The sequence below is a fragment of the Aotus nancymaae genome, unplaced genomic scaffold, assembly GCF_030222135.1.
Source record: "Aotus nancymaae isolate 86718 unplaced genomic scaffold, 86718_ANA_hifiasm-v0.15.2.pri h1tg000072l, whole genome shotgun sequence".
Classification (NCBI taxonomy): Eukaryota; Metazoa; Chordata; class Mammalia; order Primates; family Aotidae; genus Aotus; species Aotus nancymaae.
Genome location: NW_026988487.1, coordinates 4,460,377 through 4,486,284, shown reverse-complemented (window position 1 = coordinate 4,486,284; position 25,908 = coordinate 4,460,377). Strand labels below are relative to the sequence as shown.

The 25,908-nt window shown below is 39.3% G+C and overlaps 1 protein-coding gene across 13 annotated transcripts in view; it reads left to right on the top strand.

Annotated features, from left to right (window-relative positions):
- MBTD1 (mbt domain containing 1) overlaps positions 1 to 25,908 on the top strand; it is an 80,074-nt gene that overhangs the window by 32,530 nt on the left and 21,636 nt on the right. For 8 of the 13 annotated variants that reach the window (XR_010339122.1, XM_064367552.1, XM_064367549.1 and 5 more), the window contains 9 exons: positions 1,463 to 1,602; positions 2,906 to 3,020; positions 4,874 to 4,956; positions 15,425 to 15,542; positions 18,728 to 18,862; positions 19,449 to 19,537; positions 19,746 to 19,980; positions 20,597 to 20,652; positions 20,977 to 21,081. Coding sequence is in view for 12 of the 13 variants with exons in the window: in XM_064367552.1 (XP_064223622.1) it covers positions 1,463 to 1,602; positions 2,906 to 3,020; positions 4,874 to 4,956; positions 15,425 to 15,542; positions 18,728 to 18,862; positions 19,449 to 19,537; positions 19,746 to 19,980; positions 20,597 to 20,652; positions 20,977 to 21,081 (1,076 nt within the window). In the remaining variant the exon portion in view is untranslated. Of the gene's footprint in view, positions 1 to 1,462; positions 1,603 to 2,367; positions 2,485 to 2,905; positions 3,021 to 4,873; positions 4,957 to 15,424; positions 15,543 to 18,727; positions 18,863 to 19,448; positions 19,538 to 19,745; positions 19,981 to 20,596; positions 20,653 to 20,976; positions 21,082 to 25,908 lie in introns of those variants that run through there. The other 5 variants (XM_064367551.1, XM_064367557.1, XM_064367559.1 and 2 more) reach the window with 3 other exon arrangements.

Sequence of the window (25,908 nt, the reverse complement as noted above, 5' to 3'; positions counted from 1 at the left end):
GATTTCTCATAGATTTGTAAATACAGTTGTCCCTTGGTATCCATGGGGGATTGGTTCCAAGACCTCCCTCAGATACCAAAATTCACAAATGTTCCAAGTTTCTTAAAGAAAATGTATCTGCATATAACTTGTACACATCCTTTTATATACTTTAAAATGTCTAGATTACTTATAATACCTAATACAATGTAAATGCCATGTGAATAATTGTTAATACTATACTGTTTAGAGAATAATAAGAAAAAAACGGTCTTTATATGTTCAGTACAGAAACAATTTTTTTTTCCCGAGTATTTTCAGTCTGCTTTTGGTTGAATACACAGGTATAAAACCCATGGAAGCACAGAGCCGACTGTACCAGTTACACTACAGGCCTCTCCAGTTTACCTGTTTTTTAACTCACTAAAGTACTTTTAACTCACTAAAGCAGTGATTTGCCATGTTACTTGTTGTTTATCTTTTTTGAACTTTAATTCTTGTGAACCTTGTCTAATTTTACCTTTCAGATTATTGTCTATTATGCAATAGTAGTCAAGAGTTCTGCTGTTTCCCACCATCACTGGTTAATAATAGAGCACCTATGTCAAACTTTTTTTTTTTTTTTTTTTTTTTGAGACAGGATCTCCTTCTGTTGTCCAGGCTAGAGTGCAGTGGTGCAATCATAGCTCACTGTGACCCTGAACTCCTGAACTCCTGGACTTAAGCAGTCCTCCCACCTCAGCCTCCTGAATAGCTGAGACTACAGGTGTGTGCCACCATGCCCAGCTCTTTTTTACATTTATTTTTATTTTTCGAAGAGACTGGATCTTGCTTTCTTGCCCAGGCTAGTCTCATACTCCTGGCCTCAAGCAGTTCTCCTGCCTCAGCCTCCCAGAGTTCTGCAATTACCGACATGAGTCACTGTACCTGGCCTCTACCTCAAACTTTGAACCCATTCCTTTCTTCTTGTCTCCTAAACATAGCTTGAAGGAATCCTCATATTGCTCTTGGCATTTTTCTGAATATTACCCCTTTTTAGGTTGCAACCTTTGCAGTATTTTAAAGACCTGTGTTATACTTTGTTTTTAATCTTCAGTTGTGTGGCACTTGCCATCTTTCATGTGTAATCATTTCAAAAGCTGGAATTCATTGTATATGAAAATGCCTGGCAAACGGTAAGCACTAAGGAAATGATAGGTGAATCCACCGTAGCTGTTTGTCCCGTTTCTGTTGACCCTTTGTAAAGCCTTTCAGACCTCAAGCTACTATCAGACCTTCTAGAACCCATCACCATGGCACGATGCCACTGTTCTCTCTGACTCCTCTGTGCAGGCCTCTTTATCATTTGCGTAGGAGGTAGAAGAAAATGTTCAAGGCAAATTCTTCAATTAAAACTTTCAGATGGTTGGAGAAATTATTAAACTGTTAGATGAAGATTGATTTTATTATATGATCATAACTCCATTGTTTTTATTTTAATTAGCTACCTGTGAGATGTGTGGGATGGTTGGCGTCCGAGATGCTTTTTACTCTAAAACAAAGCGTTTCTGTAGCGTTTCATGTTCCAGAAGTTACTCGTCAAACTCCAAGAAGGCAAGCATTTTGGCCAGACTTCAGGTAACGGTACAGAAACCTTCATATTTATATCCGTTATTTCTATGGCTTTCGCCATTTATCTGCCATTTGTGATTCACTGCACTCCACCTCTGCCCACTTTGTCAGATGTCATTTTATACCGACATCTTTAGGAAACATGTGAGCCCCAAAGTTTATTCAGCCTATAAAATTGAAAAACTATTTTAAATGAATAAGGCAATAAGGAAGACTATCCAAAATAAACTATTATTTGCATAAGTTAATTTAAATATCCTTTTTCCAAATAAGTATAAACAGTTTTTTATATACAGAAATTTAAGCCATTTTCCTGTTTCCCCTTGTTTCCTTTTGTTTCCTTTCCTTCTACATCAAGGTAGACTCTTTCAGCATTTGGGGGGAAATAATTTAATCTCTGGTTTTATTTTCTCATCGTTCTCACTTTGTACTTTTTAGTACAATCCATTTGCTACCTTGACCAAATGTATTTGGTTAATCCAACTAACCTTTTTGACAACACTCATGGTATGGAAAGAAAATCGTCTTGCTTTAAATGTATATCAGTGCCTACAAAATGACTGGAGACTTGACCATTTGACTAAGTTCTTACTATTGTATCATGTAAACAACTTTTTAAAGGCATTAACTTAACTGATTTTTGCAATATTTTTATTGGATGATCACAGTCTTCTTCTCATTTAATTTATTATTGTGATCATTATGTAGCACTAAAAGGGTTATTTAAATCCTCCAAATTAAGGAAATACATCACTTAGATGTATTTCTATATTTCAGATAGACAGTACCTAAAGATCCTGAGCAGTGGTCTGTACCCAAATGGATGGCAGTTTGTCACACTGTGAATTTGACCCATGATCATTTTGTCATTGATCTTTTGCGTTAGCACTAAAGGTATAAACCTCAGTCACTTGCTCTTTGAACATTAAATTATCTTCTCTTACCATATAAATAGCAATGCTTGGCAACCTGCATGAGTAAATAACCATTGGTTCTATCTACTATAAGAAGGAATCAAGTATCCACCACAGCCTGTATTTTAACATCTTGTGGGATATAATTTTTTATTAACATATTAATTTGCATATTGCTGTTGTAGTCTATGCCAGCTCTGCTACCCATAGTAGATATCTACATTGTAGCAGAACTCCAGAAAAAATTTCTCATGTTAAAATTCTTGTATGTTTCCTCTGCTTTAATAATTTTCTAAACCCTCAATGTTTACTTAAGCAGAATGAGTAGTATGCAGTCCAGTTAAATTGTGGTGTTGCGGGGATGAAAAAGAATCCTATTTACTTAACTCTTCTTGTTTTAGGGTAAGCCTCCAACAAAGAAAGCAAAAGTTCTTCAGAAACAGCCTTTAGTTGCTAAGCTAGCCGCATATGCTCAGTATCAAGCTACCTTGCAAAATCAAGCAAAGACAAAAGCAGGTAATATTGGTGAATCTGACAGAGGTGAAATATTTGACATTAATTGATTTAGTTTTAATTAATGACATTATAATTTTGAATTCTGTTTGTTTAACTAAGCTGTTTCTGTGTCCTGTTAGCACATTACTGTTCTAAGCTTCCTAATGGTGGTTTTGATTTTAATAAATTACTCTAGAAGAGAATAGTTGCATCTATAAGTTCAAGTGCTTTTGGCAATCTTCTTAATGTTTTTTGTTTTTTGGTGTTTTTTTAATCTTTCTTTTCTTTTTTTTTACTTTTTTATGCAACAAGATCTTCAATCCTCAATGTTTTTATTTGATTTATTGCTTATTTTTCATGTACTGATTCTCTGTGCTGTGAATAATAGGTAGCGTTGTGAAGATACGTGAAGATATTAGGGAAAGAAATAGGGCATTCAGCAGGCTTCAAAGGGATTGAGGGAGGAAGAGTAGTGAGAAGAAGAGATTAAGGAAAGGACCATTTCTAATAGAAGATTTTTTTTTTTTTTTTGGAGACAGAACCTTGCTCTGTTACCCAGGCTGGAGTCCAGTGGTGTGATCTTGGCTCACTATAACCTCTGTCTTATGGGTTCAAGCGATTCTCATGCCTCAGCCTCCCGAATAGCTGAGACTACAGGTGCATGCCACCACACTCAGTTAATTTTTGTATTTTTAGTAGACAGAGTTTCACCATATTGGCCAGGCTGGTCTAGAACTCCTGACCTCACATGATCCACCCGCCTCAGCCTCCCAGCATGCTGGGATTACAGGTGTGAGCCACTGCGCCCAGCCTAACAGATTCTTTTTGTTTTGTTTTGTTTTTTGAGATGGAGTCTCGCCCTGTCCCCCAGGCTGAAGTGCAGTGGCATGATCTCAGCTTACTGCAACCTCCGCTTCCTTGGTTCAAGGCATTCTCCTGCCTCAGTCTCCCAAGTAGCTGGGACTACAGGCAGGCGCCACCATACCCAGCTAATTTTTGTATTTTTAGTAGAAATGGATGGGGTTTTACCGTGTTGGCCAGGCTGGTCTCAAACTCCTGACTTCAAAGGATCCACCCCACCTCAGCCTCCCAGAGTGCTGGGATTACAGGCGTGAGCCACAGCACCCAGCCAGAAGTTTTTTTTTTTTTTTTTTTGAGATGGAGTTTCGCTCTTGTTACCCAGGCTGGAGTGCAATGGCGCGATCTCGGCTCACCGCAACCTCCACCTCCTGGGTTCAGGCAATTCTCCTGCCTCAGCCTCCTGAGTAGCTGGGATTACAGGCAGGTGCCACCGTGCCCAGCTAATTTGTTGTATTTTTAGTAGAGACGGGGTTTCACCATGTTGACCAGGATGGTCTCGATCTCTTGACCTCGTGATCTACCCACCTCGGCCTCCCAAAGTGCTGGGATTACAGGCGTGAGCCACCGTGCCCGGCCCCAGAAGATTCTTAATAGAAGTACAAAGGCAAGGAGATAAGTAGAAAGTGAGGCAATTAAAAGTGATGTGGGGTAGATAGCTCACTGAGGTACATGGTAAGAACTGAATGGAAATAAAAACACAAAAGCAGCCCTAACAGTGTTTGTCATTCTAGACACTTCTCTCAACTGCTCTTTGCTCCCCTTAACTGAAGAGGTTGTACCTTACTTCCTCAGGAGCATGTCTCATGTATAGTACAGTTAAGAAACTCCTGTTTGTTTGCAAATATGGTATAACCTAAAACTATTTAGAGAAGTTATTTGATCTTTACATAAAGAAAATGTTCTTTACATGGGATAAGTTAATTTTATGTCCTTGCACACATTTTAACAATGATAACCTTCTTATAAATAAAAGATTTGAGAGTCGTAATATATCTAAATTTGTTTTATTTCAGCAGTCTCCATGGAAGGTTTCAGCTGGGGTAACTACATTAATAGCAATAGCTTTATAGCGGCTCCAGTTACCTGTTTTAAACATGTAAGTACAGAATTTCTCACCTTATTTTGAAGTACTGAGTCACTGTTTAAATCTGAAGGTACAATAACACCTAAGCGTCTTATCCTTAGAAGGTGTTTTGTTTTTATACCTTGTAGTTGAAATGCTTCTTTTGTTATTATACTTAATAATAAGTAAAAAGAACTTGTGTAAGTTTTATAAGTACAAGTTTCCTATAAAGAAATTGTAGTTTGAAGTTTTTTTAAACAGGGAGAAGTACTAGTCTCATCTAATTTTCTTTTATATTTATTTATTTATTTATTTATTTATTTATTTTGTAAAGATAGGGTCTTGCTGTGTTGCCCGGGCTGGTGTCAAACTTCTGACATCAAGCAGTCCTCTCACCTTGGTCTCCCAAAATGCTGGGATTATAGGTATGAGCCACCACACCCAGCCCTGTCAGATTTTCATACCAAGTTGAACTGCTAGTTTTGGCCAGGCACAGTGGCTTACACTGTGTTCTTTGCAACTTGGGAGAATGAAGCAGGAAGATCACTTGAGGCCAGGAGTTCAAGACCATCCTGGGCTACATAGTGAGACCTCTTTTCTACAAAAAATAAAAGTAAATGAAATTGCTAGTATTGTATATCAAAAATAGTGCATATTGACAGTGTCATATGATTTGACCTAACAGAAACCAGTCATTATGTGTAGGTTACTTAAATCTGCAATTTGATCTGATAATTCAGAAGAGGAAGGATCTTTTTTCTAGTTTTTTGTCTCCAAATGTTAAGTTACAAAAACAAGGAACTATTAGTAACATAGTATTGTGAGCTGAAATATGTGTTTTGTGTGTGTGTGTGTGTGTGTGTATGTATATATATATATACATATCATGAGAAACCCTTTAAACGGTATTATTTTTGGCAAGTGGATTGTTACAGAGCATTTAAAATAATTTTTAATTATGTTTAAAATGTATCTGATAACAAATTCTTTCCTTTTATTTTATTCCTTTAGATTTGATTAATTCTCTCCAACACTATTTTTAACCTGACTACAACTTTAATTAATACTTAAAGAGCCTATCTGCTGTTGTCCATGTCTAAGAAGAAAAGAGAATTTAGAAGATACATGAAATTTTGTTTGCACTTAACATTTTGTTAATTTAGGGCTTTAGGCCAGGTGCAGTGGCTCACGCCTGTAATCCCAGCACTTGGGGAGGCTGAGGCAGGCAGATCACCTGAGGTCAGGAGTTCAAGACCAGCCTGGCAATGTGGTGAAACCCCATTTTTACTAAAGATACAAAGATTAGCCGGGCGTGATGGCAGGTGCCTGTGCTCCCAGCTACTCAAGAGGCTGAAGCATGAGAATCACTTGAACCTGAAAGGCAGAGGTTGTAGTGAGCTGAGATTGCACCATTGTACTCCATCCAGCCTGGGCAATAGAGTGAGACTTAGTATCAAAAATTATAATAATAATGTAGGGCTTTATTTTTAGATAACAGCATTGAACAAAGCTGAGCTTAGGTTTCTATTGTAGAAATCTTAAGTGAATTTTCACTCATTCATGACCAGTAAAGGATTTTGGTCAAAGTCAAGCATGTAAATTAGCTAATTCTCATTCTTGAAAGTACAGTGAAGCCCTTAGTCAGTGACATGTTGCCTTAATGGAATCTTATTTTCGTGTGAAGTAGGTGATTTATTTTGCTGTAATGTTGATAATAGTGTCACATTTGTGAGAGATATTCCAGACACAGCAATAGCAGCTTTAAAGAGAGATCTTTAAAAAGAAAATCGTTAACTCTCTTCTCTTGGGATATTGCTTTCCTGGTACTTAGAAGCTCAGAATTAGCAGTTACAGTAACTCTTTCATCTCAGATTCCTAGAACATTTGTCTGTTGTCTCCTTCTGGATTGCTTTTCTCTCTCTTTGTATCTGTTTGTATATTATAAACCATCTTGAACTGTTTTCTGTAGGTAGTCAGGGTATTAAAAAGAATAGCATTTCAATCCCAGAAGCATAATATTTTATTGTCTCTCCAAATATTTGAATTGTTATGCTATATTAAAATTCTTTATGAGGAAATCTCTAGGGTAATAATGAACTTGATTGACTTTGTTCAACTCTGCCTTTTTTGAGATTGAAATATTCTATCATATGGAATTGAGCAACTAACCTTACTACATGGTCAATGATAAGAATGTGGAGCCTCTGCTTTGTCACTCAGAAGTGAGCCATCTGTTTCTCAGTTATGTGGACCCAGTGCTTTCCTGTTCCATGCCTTCTTATCAAACAGAAAAAACCTGTATTAGTAATTCCTTAGTATGTTTTTGTTCAGAATTTGCTCTCTAACCTTAACCAGCATATTCATTTGAAGCCATTTGGCTAAGGGAGCCAGACCTCATGCTGCACTAGATGTTGTCCTTTAGAGTTGACTCTTCCTGGTTGTCCCCTCTGAGACAGTTTTCTGGGTCTCTAAGGGGAGTTAGTAGCTTCGGCTTTAGAAAACCTATTATCAGGAGCTATGGGGAGCACAAGATTCTGCCTTGTATCATCAAAGTCTTCTAAGACTTGACACTTGCTCTGAAACTGGTTCATTAGTCAGGAAGGGCCTCCTTGTTCCAGACTCTGCACCTGCCTTCTCTTCTACTTGAGCACAAGTTGGGAGCCTTTCCTGCTCCTAGGGGATTCTTTTTCAGACATAATTTATGAAAGAACACCCAGTGTGTAACATGGAAGCAGAGCTGTTGTGATTGAATGACAGCCCTGGCTTCTTTAACTTAACCCAACCTCTCTTCTAGAATAAGGATCCCAGATAAACACTTTCTGTTTTCCAGCAGTTAGATATTATTGTGGTTAGTTCTAAAATCATAGAATAGAATTTCAAGAATATAATTCTTCTTTCCATGGTCTGTCTTTAAGCTTCTGAGAATGAACTTTCTACAGAATAGATCATAGGTCTGTATACTTTTTGATAATTCCTGTAACTCTGCATAGTGGCTTATACTCAGTCACTCAATTACACAGTATTTGACAATTTTTTTGAGAATCAGCAATGGAAATCAAGCCCCAGTTGTCACTTCATATATCTACTTGGGCTGGGCACAATGTCTCACACCTGTAATGCCAATACTTTGGGAGGCCAAGGTAGGAAGATGGCTTGAGGCCGGGAGTTTGAGGCCAGCCTGGTCAATATAGCAAGACCCTATCTCTACAAATACACACACACACACACACACACACACACACACACACACACACACTCTCTCTCTCTCTCTCTCTCTCTCTCTCTCTCTCTACTTAAAAATCTGTATATTATCATTGACTGATAATATCTTTCATTATATTTAAGGGTTTTTCAGACCTTTTATTTAAGCTTCATAATTGCCCTTTTTTTTTCCCCCTGGCCATACATTGGGCAAGAATTCCCCTCTTTTCTAATAAAAATTGTACTCAGACCTCAGAACACAGGATAAGAGGAAACTGCATTGACTGGTCTGGCAGGAATGGGTTGTTACTACCACAGCCTTGCCTCCTGACATTTGAACACCCCATCCTTGGCAGTTCCTGAGGTTGGAAATCACTAAATTGAGTAATATCACTTTTAATTAATACTAAATCATATGGTCACAAAGCTAGACGGCATCTTTAAAATCATCTGGTTCAGCTAGTCCATCTGAAGAATTCTTGCTTCTAGCATTGCACCATTAGGGTAGATACGGATACTGCTCTTAGTGGCTTCTCTTTTGAGTAGCTGAACTGTAATTTTCAGTTTGGGGCTTTAACACATTTTTTATAATGCAAGTCTTTCTTTTTCTTTCTTTCTTTTTTTTTTTTTTTAATGCCACTAAGAGCAGTATCCATATCTACCCTAATGGTGGAAAAATTTCCAAAATACTAATACAGTATCATATGCCAGTTAGGTGCAATGTATAGATAAAAGAAGTTTATAGATTATTTACGTTAGTAATTTAACTTTAACCCATTGGAGGCTCCAGTTGATTTATATGTATTCAGAATATTTAACTTTAAAGCACTCTAGGCCAAGATTACCAGCTCACACCTGTATTCCCAGCACTTTGGGAGGCCAAGGCAGGAGGATCACTTGAGCTCAAGAGTTTGAGACCAGCCTGGGCAACATAGTAAGACCTCATTTCTACAAAAAGAAAAATTTTTAATTACGTGGGTGTGGTAGCACATGCCTGTAGTCCCAGCCACTCAGGAGGCTGAAAGGGAAGGATCGCTTGAACCCAGAAGGTCAGGGCTCCAGTTAACCATGATCATACCACTGCACTCCAACCTGGATGACAGAGTGAGACATTGTCTCTAAAAATAAAGCACTCTTTGTTATTTTTAATTAAGACTTTAAATTGAAGCACTCCTATTTCCCATTATTTGCCATGTGAAATCAAATAAAACTGTTTTTTCTTAGGTATTATAGCATGGGCCAAAATGTATAAATGTACATAGAGCCATATAAAAGCTAAAGTCGTCGTCTTTCAGTTATATGTTTACAGACTTCAGATTTCTTCTGTGGGGTACCTAAACTAATAATCTCATGTCTTATTGATGCTGTCTTTATTAAGATCAGAAATGCTGAAACCATCCTGTTTTCTCAAATACAGTTGTAGTTTGTACCCAAAAAAGTTCTCTGTATACATCTATGCAGAAACTTTTCAGCTGAGTTTATCATACTTCTCTTTTTTTGTTTTTTTTTGAGATGGAGTCTTGTTCTGTCGCCCAGGCTGGAGTGCAATGGCAGAATCTCTCAGCTCACTGTGACCTCCACCTCCCGGGCTCAAGCGATTCTCCTGCCTCAGCCTCCTGAGTAGCTGGGATTACAGACCCACGCCACCACATCTGGCTAATTTTTGTATTTTTAGTAGAGACGTAGTTTCACCAGGTTGATCAGGCTGGTCTCGAACTCCTGACTTTGTGATCCACCCACCTCAGCCTCCCAAAGTGCTGGGATTACAGGTGTGAGCCACTGCATGCACCTGGCTGCATATTTTTTCATTCTGCCTCCACAGATACCTCTTGTTACTTATGTGACATATTCTAATTCTCTTTCTTGTGCCTGACCTATATGTATGTCAGCTTTTTTTGAAGGGATAAAGTTACCATGTTTTTTTGCAGTGTGTATCATACATACTTTTAGGTTTTAAGGAAAAAAAAAGAAACCCTTTTGTGTATGTACAGTAGCAGTAGTTTATAGTAAAATTCATGATTTATTTCTCAGGTATGTGCTTATTAGTAAAATCTTTTTCAAGTAAAGTTATTTTTGTTTTTTTTCCTAGTCGTGACCCCATACACAGTACTCTATGGAAGGTTGGAAATTAATCATATTACTTCATCTCCATTTTAACTAAAGTTAAAATCTTGAGTATGGCATCCTAGATTGCAGGATTTTTTTTTCTAATGGAAATAAAACTTAAATTAGTTTCTGGTATTTGTTAGTGCTCCATTTCATTTAGCTAGAATGAGTGTTGCCATGAAGTAAATTCTCTCCAGGAAAGCAGTGGACTCTAACATAATAAATATCACCTGTCTTTTTTTTTTGTCTTTTCTTTTCTTTTTTCTTTTTTTTTTTTTAAACAGTCTCACTCCTGTCGCCCAGGCTAGAGTGCAGTGGCATGATTACAGCTCACTGCAGCCTCGACTTCTTGGGCTTAGGTGACTCTCCGACCTCAACCTCACAAGTAGCTGGGACTACAGGCACACCCCACCATACTCAGCTAATTTTTGTATTAATTTTTTCTATTGTTAGTAAAGACGGGTTTCACCATGTTGCCCAGGCTAATTGTGAACTACTGGGTACAAGCAATCCTCCCAGCTTTGCCTCCCAAAGTACTGGAATTACAGGCATGAGCCATGGCACCTGGCCCTATCTTTCTGTTATGTTTTAAAGAAAACCTAACTTTAATTTTTTTTTATTTTTTATTTTTTTTCTAAGATGGAGTCTCACTCTGTTGCCTAGGCTGGAGTGCAGTGGCGCCATTTTGGCTCACTGCAAACTCCGCTTGCAGGATTCAGCGATTCTCCTGCCTCAGCCTGCTGATTAGATGGGATTACAGCTGCATGCTTCCACACCTAATTTTTGTAGTTTTGTTAGAGATGGGGTTTTACCTTGTTGGCCAGGCTGGTCTTGAACTCCTGGCCTCAAGTGATCTGCCCATCTTGGCCTCCCAGAGTGCTGGGTGTGAGCCACCACACCAGGCTGGTTCTTTAATAATATTGGTTTAATATGGAATTACGGACTTTATTTTTTTATTTTTATTTTTTTTTTGGAGACGGAATCTTCCTCTGTTGCCCAGGCTGAAGTGCAGTGGCACGATCCTGGCTCACTGCAGCCTCCTGCAGTCTTCTGGGTTCAAGCGATCCTCCTGCCTCAGCCTCCCGAGTAGCTAGAACTACAAACATGGGCCACCATATCCAGCCAAGAGACAGAGTTTCTCCATGCTGGCCAGGCTTGTCTTGAACTCCTTACCTCAGGTGATCCACCCTCCTTGTCCTCCCAAAGTGCTGGGATTATAGGCTTATAGGCACCAGCCATCTGGCCCAGCAACCTTTCAAATCACTAGCCAGTGCTTCCTCTCTTTTTACATATGCATAGCATTATCTCAGCCTTAATCTTATTTCCCCCCAAGGCATCCCATTTTCCTTTTTGTCCTCTCCTTGGACTCTCCCATCTGTCTGCTGCCACCACCCAAAAGATAGATTCTGGTATCAAGTCAAAAGATGAGCAGAAGTTGGGCACTGTGGCTCACGCCTATAATCCCAGCACTTTGGGAGGCCAAGGCAGGCAGATCACCTGAGGTCAGGAGTAGAGACCAGCCTGGCCAACATGGTGAAACCCCGTCTCCACTAAAAATACAAAAATTAGGCTTGGTCATACGCACCTGTAATCCCAACTACTCGGAGGTCGAGGCAGGAGAATGGCTTGAAACCAGGAGGCGGAGGTTGCAGTGAGCTGAGATCTTGCCACTTTGCTCCAGCCTGGGTGACAGAGCAAGACTGTCTCAAAAAAAAAAAAAAAATGACCAGGCATTTTGGCTCATGCCTGTAATCGCAGCACTTTGGGAGGCCAAGGCGGGCAGATCACCTGAGAAGTGATCTTGAACGGGAGTTCAAGACCAGCCTGATGAACATGTAGAAATCCCGTCTCTACTAAACATACAAAATTAGCTGGGCATGGTGGCACATGAATCACTTGAACCCAGGAGGGGAATGTTACAGTGAGCCAAGACCGTGCCATTACACTCCAGCCTGGGTGACAAGAACAGAAAATAATTTGTCTCAAAAAAAAACAAAAAAGGTGGCTGGGCACGGTGGCTCATGCCTGTAATCCCACCACTTTGGGAGACTGAGGCGGGAGGATCACAAGGTTAGGAGTGCGAGACCAGCCTGACCAACACAGTGAAACCCCATCTTAAATAAATAAAATTTAAAAAAAAAAAAAAAAAGGTGAGTGGACATTGTGGAGAATATAGGAACAGGTTTTTTTGTTCTTTTTCTACTTTCTACCAATTCTAGTAAGTACTACTTAGGAACTCTGATTTCTACGTAAATTTCTGTAATGTTTTCTCCCATTTTTGGCCAAATAATATTTCATCATTCTCTGCTAGATGTACTTTAGTAATCATATGCCTATTAGTCTGAAGGCATTTTAATGGTGGCTTTTTGTACATTTGCCATCTCATTGGGATAAATATTCCTTCTTGGTTACCTATATGCAACTTCAGATCTTGTCTCTGCCCACTTACAGATTAATATTCAAGATGGTATGGTTATCTGTGGTTGACAGCTCTGAGGAGGGAAATCTCTATCTCTGCCGTAAAGCATCTTGTGTGCAGTGCATTAGCCCTCTGAGAGTCTGAATACTAGCCAGTTGAGCCATTGGACTATCTGGGAATGATCTTGAAGTACAGGAAATAAGACTTCCCACCCAGTTATTTTCTTACATGTGGAGGTTGTCATACATTTGTGTTGGGGACCCCTCAGCATTTGGATTTGGCCATGTCCTGCAGGACCTGATGACAGCTTACCTTGCAGGGAAGGAGAATCGCTCCCAGATAGCCCTCACGAGTGGCCCTGGAGCAGGAAGTGGTGGAGCAGATCTTCCTTGTTTGGGAGGAGCCTGAGGTGGACCTCGCGTCCTGAGTCTGGAAGGTAAATTTGTTGTTACCTGTAAATTATGGTTCTGCTAGTTCATGCTATGCCAATCCAGACTTTCAGAGGTATCCCTCCTGCCAGCAAGAGAAGACAGATGACTTGGATGAAGATGGCTGTCAAGCCCTGGGTCATTTAGTCTTCTACACTTAAGAATATTCATTTTAAACAAAAGGGCAGACATATCTATGAAATTACCATATTGTTTCAACACATTGAGCACATACTATGCTATGACCGTGGTGCTCTTTCTTGTTGATGTTTTTGTTTCTTCACTTTTTTCTTAGAATAAACCATATGGATTGGTTTAAGAGGGCCTAGCAGAACCACAACCTTACAGGCAAGAACAAATGTCACTTTCTGCTACTTTCTCCTATACCAATCCAGACTGTAGGGACCAAAACATCATATCCTCCACCAAAGTGAACATTGTTTTTTAAACAAGCATATTGACATTTTGTTTTCTTTAATAAAATATGATTAAAATTTTTCTCCCAGTAAATGTTAAGGCTTTAAAGAAATGAAAGTCAATATGACAGATTGTCACATTTAGCTCAAAAGGGAGTCCTTTATGCCAAACTCACTTAGCAGTGTGCCAACCTGACCCCCACCTCATTAGCACAAGCATGCCTCTTCTCAATGAAAAATAAACCCAATTCACAGATTTGGTAACCAAAGAGGGATGGATGCTGTACTGCATTCATTTAACTGCATCTATCTGCTCTAATTGGTACATCCTCACAGAAATGAATACATGCCTTTTGTGTTAATATATGTTAGCTTAATCTGTGTTACCTGTCTTCCTTCTAGTTTCTCCTTTTATGATCGTATCTGCTGGCAATAGGGATGGCCCTACAGTCTAGAATGATATAGGGGAAAGATAGCAGAACCTGAAGAGTCCAGTCTTTCAGTTTAAAAAAAAAAAAGGAAGAGGTAGTCACAATGAATATATTATTTTTTGCACAACTCGGAGAGATAATTGTTTGTACCCTTCCAGAACTGTAAATAGTTGAGATAGTCCATATCGCCAAGTTACTGAGATATACTCATTGCTTACTACTTAAACCTGTAGCCATTAATTGATTCTGTCTTTGGTTTCTAGACTCATTCACCTTTAGTATTTGACATTCTCTTCCTCTCCTTCAGAAATGCCTGAAACTCTTGAGAGGGTAGGGGTTTAATGTTGTTTTAGGCTAATCCTCCTGTTGGGTTAGCATCCACCAAAGTAGGAGGGTCCTTGCATGGAGGACATTTGCCCAGTGTTCAGATTGGCTAGTTCATGTAACTCCTAGATATCTTTGTTCATCTTTGAGCTTTGAGGCTATTTTGGTTTTTCCTGATTTGTTCATACTATCAAGTCTTTTATAACCTCACATAATCCTTTTCTTTATGATCAGGGTTCTAAATTTAATGAGGAACTGATTGTCCAGAGCAACACAAACTGTTTAGTATTATCAGCATTTATATTCTTAAATTTGCTTATTTGACTTAATTTACCATTGCATAAGTTCCAAGTAATTGTGAATTGACTTGAATTTTAAAGGTTAAAATGTAATGGAAACTGTACTTTGGGAACATCTGTTAGATTTCGGAAAATCCCTTCATGATGCTCATTTAATTGATTTTCCGAGTCCCCATCTTAACCATTTGCTGTGAGAAGCTAGTGATTACCAGTTCTAACATTGGAAGTTTTCTCTTTATAGTAATTTCTGCATGAGAAATTTTGAAATAATAATTTAAATAGTTTACCATGGTATTCATCTCCAAAACTCTTCAACTCCACCTTCTTAATAACTGTCCAGTGCTTTTCCCTCATGTCCATCTTCGTGGACTAGTTTATATTCTGTGAATTTAACTTAAAAATACAAATAATCTAGTTTCATTTCTCTTATTCATGTTGTTGGAAACCACGTTGCTGACTGGAATTGTTTTTCTTTCTGCTCTTTGGCCACATCTTTTAAAATTAGAAATTAGGGTAAAGTGTATTCATTCAGTACATATTAAAAATAATAAATTTCTTAAATCAGCTTAATACTATGAAATCTGCTATTGAGTTTGTAATTCTGCTCTTAGAAAAATTACTGCTTAAATCTTGTGTTAGGACAGTATCGAATTTTGAAGTCAGCATGGACCTAGTCTAATATATGTGAATTCTCTCTTGTTTGTCCCTGACACTGGCTTTTTCCAGATAGAATTCTATGAAACAAATGAAATAAATATGAATTAAAATGACATTTTTAGTTTAACGTTCCTATTATTGATGGTAATGCTTAATTTTCATTCATATATTTTAGGTTTTCTGTTAATAAGACAATAATTTAATGATGTTTATATGACAGGCACCTATGGGGACCTGCTGGGGTGATATCTCAGAAAATGTGAGAGTAGAAGTTCCCAATACAGACTGCAGCCTACCTACCAAAGTCTTCTGGATTGCTGGAATTGTAAAATTAGCAGGTGAAAAGCATGAATAATCATTTAGTAATCCTTGTAACCTTTTGTAAAAAAGCATGTTTATAAAATTTTGCAAGTATTGCCAAATAAAAATATGATATAGGGCAGGAGTTGGCAAATTGTTTTCTGTGAAAAGCCAAACAAATATTTTCAACTTTGCAGGCCATATGATCTCTATCACAGCTGCTCATCTCTATCATCATAGCATGAAAGCATCCGTAGCAATACATAAACAAATGGACATAACTGTGTTCCAGTAGAACTTTATTTACAGGAAATTTGAATTTCATTTTATTGTTATGTATCATGAATTGTTGTGTATTCAGCCATTAAAAATGTAAAAGCCATTCTTAGATCACAGCCATAAAAATAATCCAGCAACAGATCAGATATATGGGTCATAATGTATATGTTACTTTGAAAAGTAACGAAAGTTAAGGTACTAAAAAAGGTGATAAGAAAGCCAGGTGCGGTGGCTCACGCCTGTAATCCCAGCACTTTGGGAGGCCGAGGCAGGTGGATCACGAGGTCAAGAGATCGAGACCATCCTGGTCAACATGGTGAAACCCCATCTCTACTAAAAATTCAAAAAATTAGCTGGGCATGGTGTCACATGCCTGTAATCCCAGCTACTCAGGAGGCTGAGGCATGAGAATTGCCTGAACCCTGGAGGCGGAAGTTGCAGTGAGCCAAGATCGCGCCATTGCACTCCAGCCTGGGTAACAAGAGCGAAACTCCGTCTCGGGAAAAAAAAAAAAAAAAAGGTGATAAGAGCTGACCATGGTGGCTCATGCCTGTAATCGCAGCTCTTAATGGGGCAGAGGCAGGAGTATAGCTTGAGCCTAGGAGTTCAAGACCCACCTGGGCAATATAGTGAGACTGATTCTCCATATTAAAAAAGTCATAAGAGCCTTAATACCAAATTTATACAAGTATTGACAAATACATATCTTGGGTTCTTCCTTTCTCTTTATTCCCACTGCCTTTACCATACCAAGCCCTTTACTGCTCATGAAGTACACGTTACATATCTACTACGATAGGCAATGTGGACAAAGGATGGGGTCCAGAAATATAAGACTTGTATTTTTTCCAGCATGCTCACATCTGCCAAATGTTGAATACTACAACCATTAATATGGTAAGATACTCAGTGACTAGTGTAGTAGGGCAGTATAAAGGAGAGGCAGACAGCCACTCAGAAGAAAAGTTATGTTCAATTACTACTGTGACAGGTACCTAGCTACTCCTATTCTCTCTAGTCTCATTTCCAGCATTCGCCTCAAAACACTCTGCAGACTGCTCTACTGTGTACTGCTAATTGACTTAATTGACCTAAAAATTATTTTGTTTTTCTGTTCAAGCATTTTTAATAGCTTTTTAAAGGATCAAGATGGCCAGTTTTTACGGCTGTTGATGAGTTGCACCATATACCATGTGCCAGATGTATTGTTGTTCTCCAGCGTAAATGATCCTTTGTAATGAGGCCAATCTCCCTGTCTCCTTCATACAGCACGTTTTTGTCACCTCTTGCAAGAGTGTCCCATCTCTGTACTTAACTGTATTATCCAGGTCAATTCTCCATCTTTTTCTTGTAACATTTTCCCAGCTGTAAAAGCATTCACTAAATGCTTATTCTCTACACTATAATTTAAAACAACAGCATATTATTTTTGTCCTGGGTGTTTAAGTTAGTTACATTTAAATAGCTCATAAGATCAGTGCATTTACTATCCAAAAGTTACTTTAGCCTTCCATCTCTGATTTTACATTTCTTGTTTGTCTAATTTCATCATGTATCTTCTTTTAAGCCACTTTAAGCCCATTGTAGAAGTAAGCCTAATGTTAACCAGAAGCTAGAGTTCAGCAATAATTAGCAAACTCATAAATTGTTCTATGAAATTACTGAATTTTAAAACTGAACGTTTAATGCTATAAATTTTCACAGACGTGAAAATGCTGACTGAACTTGGCTCCTAACCTGCAATACACACATACTGGCCCTTTTCTATTTCATTAAAGGCCTTAAATTAAATCTGAATCTTTTATCATCAGAAAGTTTATAAAATTATAAATGGGATCTATTACTTACTTTTTGTGCTTTCCAAGAACAAGGCTTGCTGTTAGCCTAGGACATACAGTTTTTAACTCATTTTACGTGATTTTCTTTGTGTTTATTAAACTTTTTACCTGGCATATTCAAATCTTATTTCTAAATACATAGGACAGAAAAATTTAGATTCTTTTAAGTAGCCACATTCAAATTACCCAGGAGTAATTGTCCACCTAAGCTGCTAGATAAAGCAATTTCTTTGAAATATGCTTAAATGTCAGACACAGTGGCTCATGCCTGTAATCCTAGCACTTTGGGAGACTAAGGCGAGCAGATCACCTCAGATCGGGAGTTCAAGACCAGCCTGGCCAACATGGTGAAACCCTGTCTCTACAAAATACAAACATTAGCTGGGCGTGATGGCACATACTTGTAATCCCAGCTACTTGGAGGCTGAGGCAGGAGAATCACTTGAACCCAGGAGGTGGAGGTGCAGCAAGCCAAGATCATACCACTGCACTCCAACCTGAGCAATAGAGCAAGACCCTGTCTCCATAAATTCATATATGTAATTATATATAATATAAATAAATAATACATATTTATATGTTTTATATTATATACCTATTATATAATATATATGTTATATATGTAATTATATATATGCCTGTAATCCCAGCTACTCAGGAAGGTGAGGTAAGAGAATCGCTTGAACCCAGGAGGTCAAGGTTGTAGTGAGGCAAGATCGTGCCTCTGCACTCCAGCCTAGGCAACAGAGCAAGACTCCATCTCAAGAAAGAAAAGAAAAAGAAATCATGGGCACAATTGAAATACATTCAAGGATGCCATGCTCTGAAAACAGTTGAACTAACTGCACTGAACAAATGCTTCTCAAAGTTTGGTCCCTAGACCAGCAGCAAGAGCATCACCTGAGGACTTGTTAAAAAGGCATCTTCTCAGTTCCACCCGAGATCTACAAAATCAGAATCTCTGGAGTGGGACCCAGCCATCTGTCTGTTAACAAACCCTGCAGGTGATTCTATTGCAGATAGACATTAGTTTGACAACTGCTATCAGATGCTCTACTGTTTTATTTAATTTTATTACTACGTAGTGATTTATTTCTGGGTTTCAGGTTACAATGCCCTTTTAAGATATGAAGGATTTGAAAGTGACTCTGCTCTGGACTTCTGGTGCAATATATGTGGTTCTGATATCCATCCAGTTGGTTGGTGTGCAGCCAGCGGAAAACCTCTTGTTCCTCCTAGAAGTAAGTAGCTCATTTACCCTTACTGTAATTTTATATATGTGTACTTTAATGCTGTTTTACACATAGTAATGTTAAAGTAATATGGAAATTAAAGGCCTGGCATAGGGACTCATGCGTGTAATCCCAGCACTTTGGGAGGCCAAGGCAGGTGGATCACTTGAGGTCAGGAGTTTGAGACCAGCCTGACTAACATGGCGAAACCCTGTCTTTACTAAAAATACAAAAATTAGCCCGGCGTGATGGCATGTGCCTGTAGTCCCAGCTACTCAAAAGGAGGCAGAGGCAGAAGAATCGCTTGAACCCAGGAGATGGAGGTTGCAATCTCTCCTGAGCTGAGATTGCACCACTGCATTCCAGCCTGGATAACAGAGCAAGACTCCATCTCAAAAAAAATAAAGAAATTAAAATAATTTTTTTGGTGTCAAGCAGCCTTTTGCTGGCAAGACATATACTTGCTTTCTATATATTTACTTTTCAGAATGTTAGTAGTCTGACTTGCAAGGAAATTTGTTACCTTTTTTTTATCAAATAATTTATGAAGCACTTCTTTTTTGCAAAGTGTAACTGGTTATTTCTTCTATTTCAGCTATTCAGCATAAGTATACAAACTGGAAAGCTTTTTTAGTGAAACGACTTACTGGTGCCAAAACACTTCCTCCTGATTTCTCACAAAAGGTAAAAACAGGATCTTATAAAGACTGAAGAGCTCTATAAAACAAGGGTAACGAACATTTTTAAAGAATTGGTTTAATTTTGTGAACCAGGTGATCTGTGTTACATTTCAAGTGCATTCAGTATTTTTTACAGTATAATACGAAAATTCCTTGTAGACCTCTGTCACAAATTTCGAGCAGTTTTTTTTTTTGTATACTTTTGTTTTAAGGTTTCAGAGAGTATGCAGTATCCTTTCAAACCTTGCATGAGAGTAGAAGTGGTTGACAAGAGGCATTTGTGTCGAACACGAGTAGCAGTTGTGGAAAGTGTAATTGGAGGAAGATTAAGACTAGTGTATGAAGAAAGCGAAGATAGAACAGATGACTTCTGGTGCCATATGCACAGCCCATTAATTCATCATATCGGTTGGTCTCGAAGCATAGGTCATCGTTTCAAAAGATCTGGTAAGCACCTATCACAAGAACTCCTGTCGAAAGTATCATTGAGACTGAATTATACTAGTTGGTTATTTTTCTCTACAGTATTGCCTAGATCAAAAATAGCATTCTAGTTGTTTGGGCTGCTTATTCTACCTTAATTAGTGAAGGTTCACACCATATTAGTGTCCTAGTAAATTTTTTTATATTCCTTCCACTTGTTCTCCAAACGAATGCACTTTTGGTCACAACTACAGTTGTTTCTTTTATTATTCAGCCCATTTGAAAGATCTAAAGATACCTTTCCCTTTCCATTCAGTTTTAATCAAAACAGTGAGATTAAATGTGGTTAGATTTAATACTAAGCACATGAAAACATGCTTCTAAAGTTGTAATTCTCTAGGGAATTACATCGAAACTATGAGCATTAAAATTGGCTGAATGTATTTAGAAGCATATATGCACATGTACCCTGAAGAGAGAAAAGACTATTAAAGAATAGTATTCATCCCAAATGTAGAAGGCATGTCTTTTTGCCATGTTTTATAGTATGACATACTTTGTGAGTTTGAAGCCTTCAAAGAACGTGGTTTTTGGTCTTCTCACAAATGCTGACAGATTAGTGTGTAACTTTTCCTTGTAGATATTACAAAGAAACAGGATGGACATTTTGATACACCACCACATTTATTTGCTAAGGTAAGAAGTTTTTATAAGAACCCTCATTTGTAAATTAGGTTTGAAAGAGGGTTGTGGGTTTTTTCCTAAAATGATGGAAATCACAATGACATATGTTCACTTAAGAGAATTAAGACTTGTAAATCCATAGGTGTCACAACTCTTTATTATGATTATTCTTAAATTCTGTTTGTCTGAATTCTCTCTAAACCTTAATGGAAGTTGGAGTTATAATATTAGGTAGGTAGGAGAAGGCACCTGGTAAATCTTTTCACATTGGTAATATTTTAGTTATTAAAATAACAACATTAGTAACAGTAGATGTGCTTTCATATAATTCTTTAGGTAAAAGAAGTAGACCAGAGTGGGGAATGGTTCAAGGAAGGAATGAAATTGGAAGCTATAGACCCGTTAAATCTTTCGACAATATGTGTCGCAACCATTAGAAAGGTAAGTTAATAGGTTTTAAAATATAGAAATGAAATGATGGGATTTGGGTGCAATAGAAGGAGTCTCCAAGCATATTCATTTAGACATAAAATGTGTATGTGTATATATATATCTCTTTACTAGGGAGAAGGTTGCTAGGAATTTCAAAATAAATTTGAATTATCTGATCTTTCTTATATAGTTTATTGTCAAGATTGTCACTTTGAGTCTGCTACATTTATTTGTGGAAGTATATCCTAATTTAGAGGGAAGATATTTACGTTACTTCTAGTCAAGACCAGTCCAATTCAGAATTGTAACAAGGCCAAGTGTATCTTGAGTTTCCAATGTTTCCTTTTTAGGCCTTTTTCTTCTTTTTCGTAGTGCTTTATTGCTTCTTTTCTCTTTTCCCTCTCATCTGAAACTGCTCTTACAAAAAGGCCTAGAAGAGAGGGTCTTCGGGTTTTTTTTATTTGTTCATTTTTTTTGAGATGCAGTCTCTCTGTGTCGCCCAGGCTAGAGTGCAGTAGTGTGATCACAGGCTCAAGTGGCCCTCCCACCTCAGTCTCCAGAGTGACTGAGACCACAGGTGTGTGCTATCATGCCTGGTTAATTTTCTCAGTTTTATTTTTGTAGATACAGCGTCTCCCTAGATTGCCCAGACTGGTCTCAGACTACTGGGCTCAAGCAGTCCTCCTAAAGTGCTGGGATTGTAGCCGGGAGCCACGGCACCCAGCATTTTTTTTTAGATGTGGTCTCACTCTGTCGCCCAGGCTGGAGTTCAGTAGCACGATAGCTCACTGCAACCTCTGCCTCCCTCCCAGGCTCAAGCAGTCCTCCTGCCTCAGCCTCCTGAGTAGCTGGGACAACAGGTGCATGCCACCACACCCAGCTAATTTTGTTGTTGTTGTTTTCTTAGCAGTGGGGTCTCAGTGTATTACTCAGGATAGTCTGGAACTCCTGAGCTCAAGCAATCTTCCTGCCTCAGCCTCCTGAGTAACTGGGATTACAAGCAGGAGCCGCCATACCTGGCTAACATTGATGTTTTTTTTTTAAGGATCTAGGTGAATCTCATGTACAGCCATGGTCAAGAACCACTGATGGAAAATCTACTTACATAAAGATGTAACTTAAATCGTGATTTGCATCTCAGCCATTTAAAACCTTTAGCTAAAAGAAAAACAATTACAATGGCTGCCATGTCACGTGGTCACACAGCTAGACAAGACTGGCTCCAAACCCTGTTCTTCCTCTTTTCCTGACTAATGATCAGAACGACCTGATAAGATTTAAAACACAGATTCCTGAAACAGTCTAAATCATGTTAAAAAGAAAAAGAAAAGGCTGGGTGCGATGGCTCACACCCGTCCATAATCGCAGCACTTTGAGAGGCCAAGGTGGGTGGATCACTTGAGGTCAGGAGTTTAAGACCAGCCTGGTCAACATGATGAAACCCCATCTCCACTAAAAATATAAAAATTAGCCAAGTGTGGTGGTGCTTGCCTGTAATCCCAGCTACTCAGAAGACTGAGGCAAGAGAATCACTTGAACCCAGGAGGTGGAGACTGCAGTGAGCTGAGATTGCGCCACTGCACTCTAGCCTAGGCATGGAGCGAGACTCCATCTCAAACAACAGCAAAAAAAAAAAACAAACAAACATGGATTTTCATGACCTCCATATCTACACAGTCAGAATCCCAATAAAGGCTAGGCGTGGTGGCTCATGCTTATAATTCCAGTACTTTGGGAGGCTGAGGTGGGAGAATCCCTTGAGATCCAGCTTCTACCCATGACTTGACAGTAGTCTCTGTGTGTATTCTAATTACTGAGAAAGAGTCTGAATAGCTGAGCTAAGCCTTTGGTTTGGTTCCATACATGATACATACAAGTTTCTAGTCCAGTCAGCTGTATTTAAAAGAATGAAGAAAGGGATCCCATATAAGTGGGGTAGTTCTGTCCAGAAGTCTTAGGCAAAGCCGTCAAGCTTGAGGGTAGGAAAGTTAGCGTACATGTTTAACATGTAGAAATAACCAAAGAAAGGAACTTGGGGGAAGAGACCAAAAGATAACGTGGAACCAGTATTATAGACTTTAAACACTTGGTCAGGTCACCCAAGAGTTCTTTAGTAGACAGGATAGCTTGGTAAAGGTTCTGGCCTGAACAGAGATCGGACTGAAGGAAAGTTTTACTGTGTAAGAGGGGCAGAATCCATAGAGGATGACTGAAAGCAATGATATCAAACAAGATATCAAAGTCAAGACAGAGATTTAATGGCAAGGTGAGATAGAATTGTGGAACACAGTGATTGATTACCTCTAAAGGAGTAAGAGGTGTTATAGATTTGATACCCTGTACTAACGCCAAGAATATGTTCAGCACGCAGGTAAAATGCTGGACCGAGACACTGGAAGGGAGGCAAACTCATGATAAAACTTTAGGGATCACTGGTTTAGAAGTTGATCATTGTAGTACTGGGGTGGATAAGGTCATCAAAACAGAAAGAAAAGAGCTGAAATCAGAAACTTGAAGGTTGGAGGTGAAAGAGCAAGTACCACAAGGAATAGAGAAAGAATGATCAGAGAGTTGAGAAGATTGATTGGTAGACCAGAATGTGATATGAGACTAGGAGAAATGTTTCAGAAAGTTAAGAGCAGGCTGGGGCGGTAGCTCACACCTGTAATCCTAGCACTTTGGGAAGCAGAGGCGAGCAGATCGCTTGAGCCCTCTTTGGCCCCCAAGAGTTCTCGATCAGCCTGAGCAATAGGACAACGTTGTCTCTACAAAATTAGCTGGGTGTGGTGGCATACCTATAGTCCCAGCTGCCCAGGAGGCTAAGGTGAGAGGATCACCTGAGCTCAGGGAAGTTGGCTGCAGTGAGCCATGATCGCACCACTGCATCCCAGCCTAGGCGACCTTGTCTCAAAAGATACTTAGTGAGGCTCAAGTTTGAGGAGGGTAGTGCTGGGGGAAAGGCCATTGGGTTGGGCAAACTAGGAGTTTATTCATGAATTTAGCAGTTTAGATAAAGGCAAAATACTGCAGGAAAAAAAGATAGCCAAAAGCAAAAATTCAACAAATATATAAAAGAATATTTGGGAGGCAGAAGCAGGAGGATCACTTGAGGCCAGGAGTTCAAGACCAGCCCAGCCAACATGGTGAAACCCGATCTCTACTAAAAATATAAAAATCAGTCAAGTGTGGTGCTGAGCACCTGTAATCCCAGCTACTCAGGAGGCTGAGGCAGAAGAATTACTTGAATCTGGGAGGGGGAGGTTTCAGTGAGCTGAGATTACACCACGGCACTCCAGCCTGGTCAACAAAGTGAGACTCCATCTCAAAAAAAAAATATGTATATATATAGACACACACACACACACACACACACACACACACACACACAATAAAAGAGTAGATAAAGACAAAAATCAGACTGCAAGGAGTTACATAGTATGTAACTTGAGTCTCTGGGTGAACAGAGTATCCTATAACTTTCAACCTATTTCAAAGTAAATTTTTTTTTTTTTTTAGACAGAGTCTTATTCTGTCACCCAGGCTGGAGTACAGTGGTGCAATCTTGGCTCACTGCAATCTCCACCTCCTGGGTTCAATCAATTCTCCCTGCCTCAGCTTCCCAAGTACTGGGATCACAGGCGCCCACCACCACGCCCAGCTTATTTTTGTATTTTTTGTAGAGACGAGGTTTTGCCATGTTGGCCAAGCTGGTCTCAAACTCCTGACCTCAGATGATCGGCCCGCCTGGGCCTCCCAAAGCACTGGGATTACAGGCGTGAGCCACCACACCCAGCCAAAATATTTTTAGTATAATGGAAACTGGGAAACATTAGAGTGTAAGAGATGCTCTTTTGAGAGCATAATTCCAGTGGTAATACGGCAAGATGGGGAAGTTTGTCTTAGGGTGTTTTTTTGGGGGTGGGAGGTTTGGTGGTTGGTTGGTTGGGTTTTTTTTTTTTTTTGAGATGGAGTTTTGATCTTATTGCCTAGGCTGGAGTACAGTGGGGTGATCTCAGCTTACTACAGCTTCCACCTCCTGGCTGCAGGCGATTCTCCTGCCTCAGCCTCACAAGTAGCTGAGATTACAGGCGTGCACCACCACACCCAGCTGATTTTGTATTTTTAGTAAAGGTGGGGTTTCTCCATGTTGGTCAGGCTGGTCTCGAACTCCCGACCTCAGGTGATCTGGCCGCCTCAGCTTCCCAAAGTACTGGGATTACAAGTATGAGCCACTGCACCTGGCCAGTTTGTCTTAGTTTTAAAAAGAGTTTTAAAAAAGTTTAAAAAGAGGGGCAGCCTGGCTGAGGTGGGTGGATCACCTGACGTCAGGAGTTTGAGACCAACCTGGCCAACATGACAAAACCCCATCTCTACTAAAAGTATAAAAATTAGCCAGCATGATGGCGCATGCCTGTAATCCCAGCTAATCGGGAGGCTGAGGCAGGACAATCACTTGAACCCTGGAGGTGGAGGTTGCAGTGAGCCAAGATTGCACCATCACACTCCAGCCTGAGAGACAAGAGTGAAACTCCATCTCAGAAAAAAGAGGAGGGTGTGGGGGGCAGCTGGGCAAGGTGCCTGTAATCCCAGCACTTTGGGATCCTTGTCCAAGGCACAAGGATCAGTTGAGCCCAGGAGTTTGAGACCAGCCTGAGCAACATGGTGAGACCCCATCTCTATAAAATGAAAATTTAAAAATTAGCCAAGTGTGATGGTGTGCACTTGTAGTCCTAGCTACTTGGGAAGCAGAGACAGAAAGATTGCTTGAGCTAGGGAGGTCAAGGCTGCAGTGAGCCATGTTCGCACAATTACACTCTAGCCTGAGTGACAGAGGGA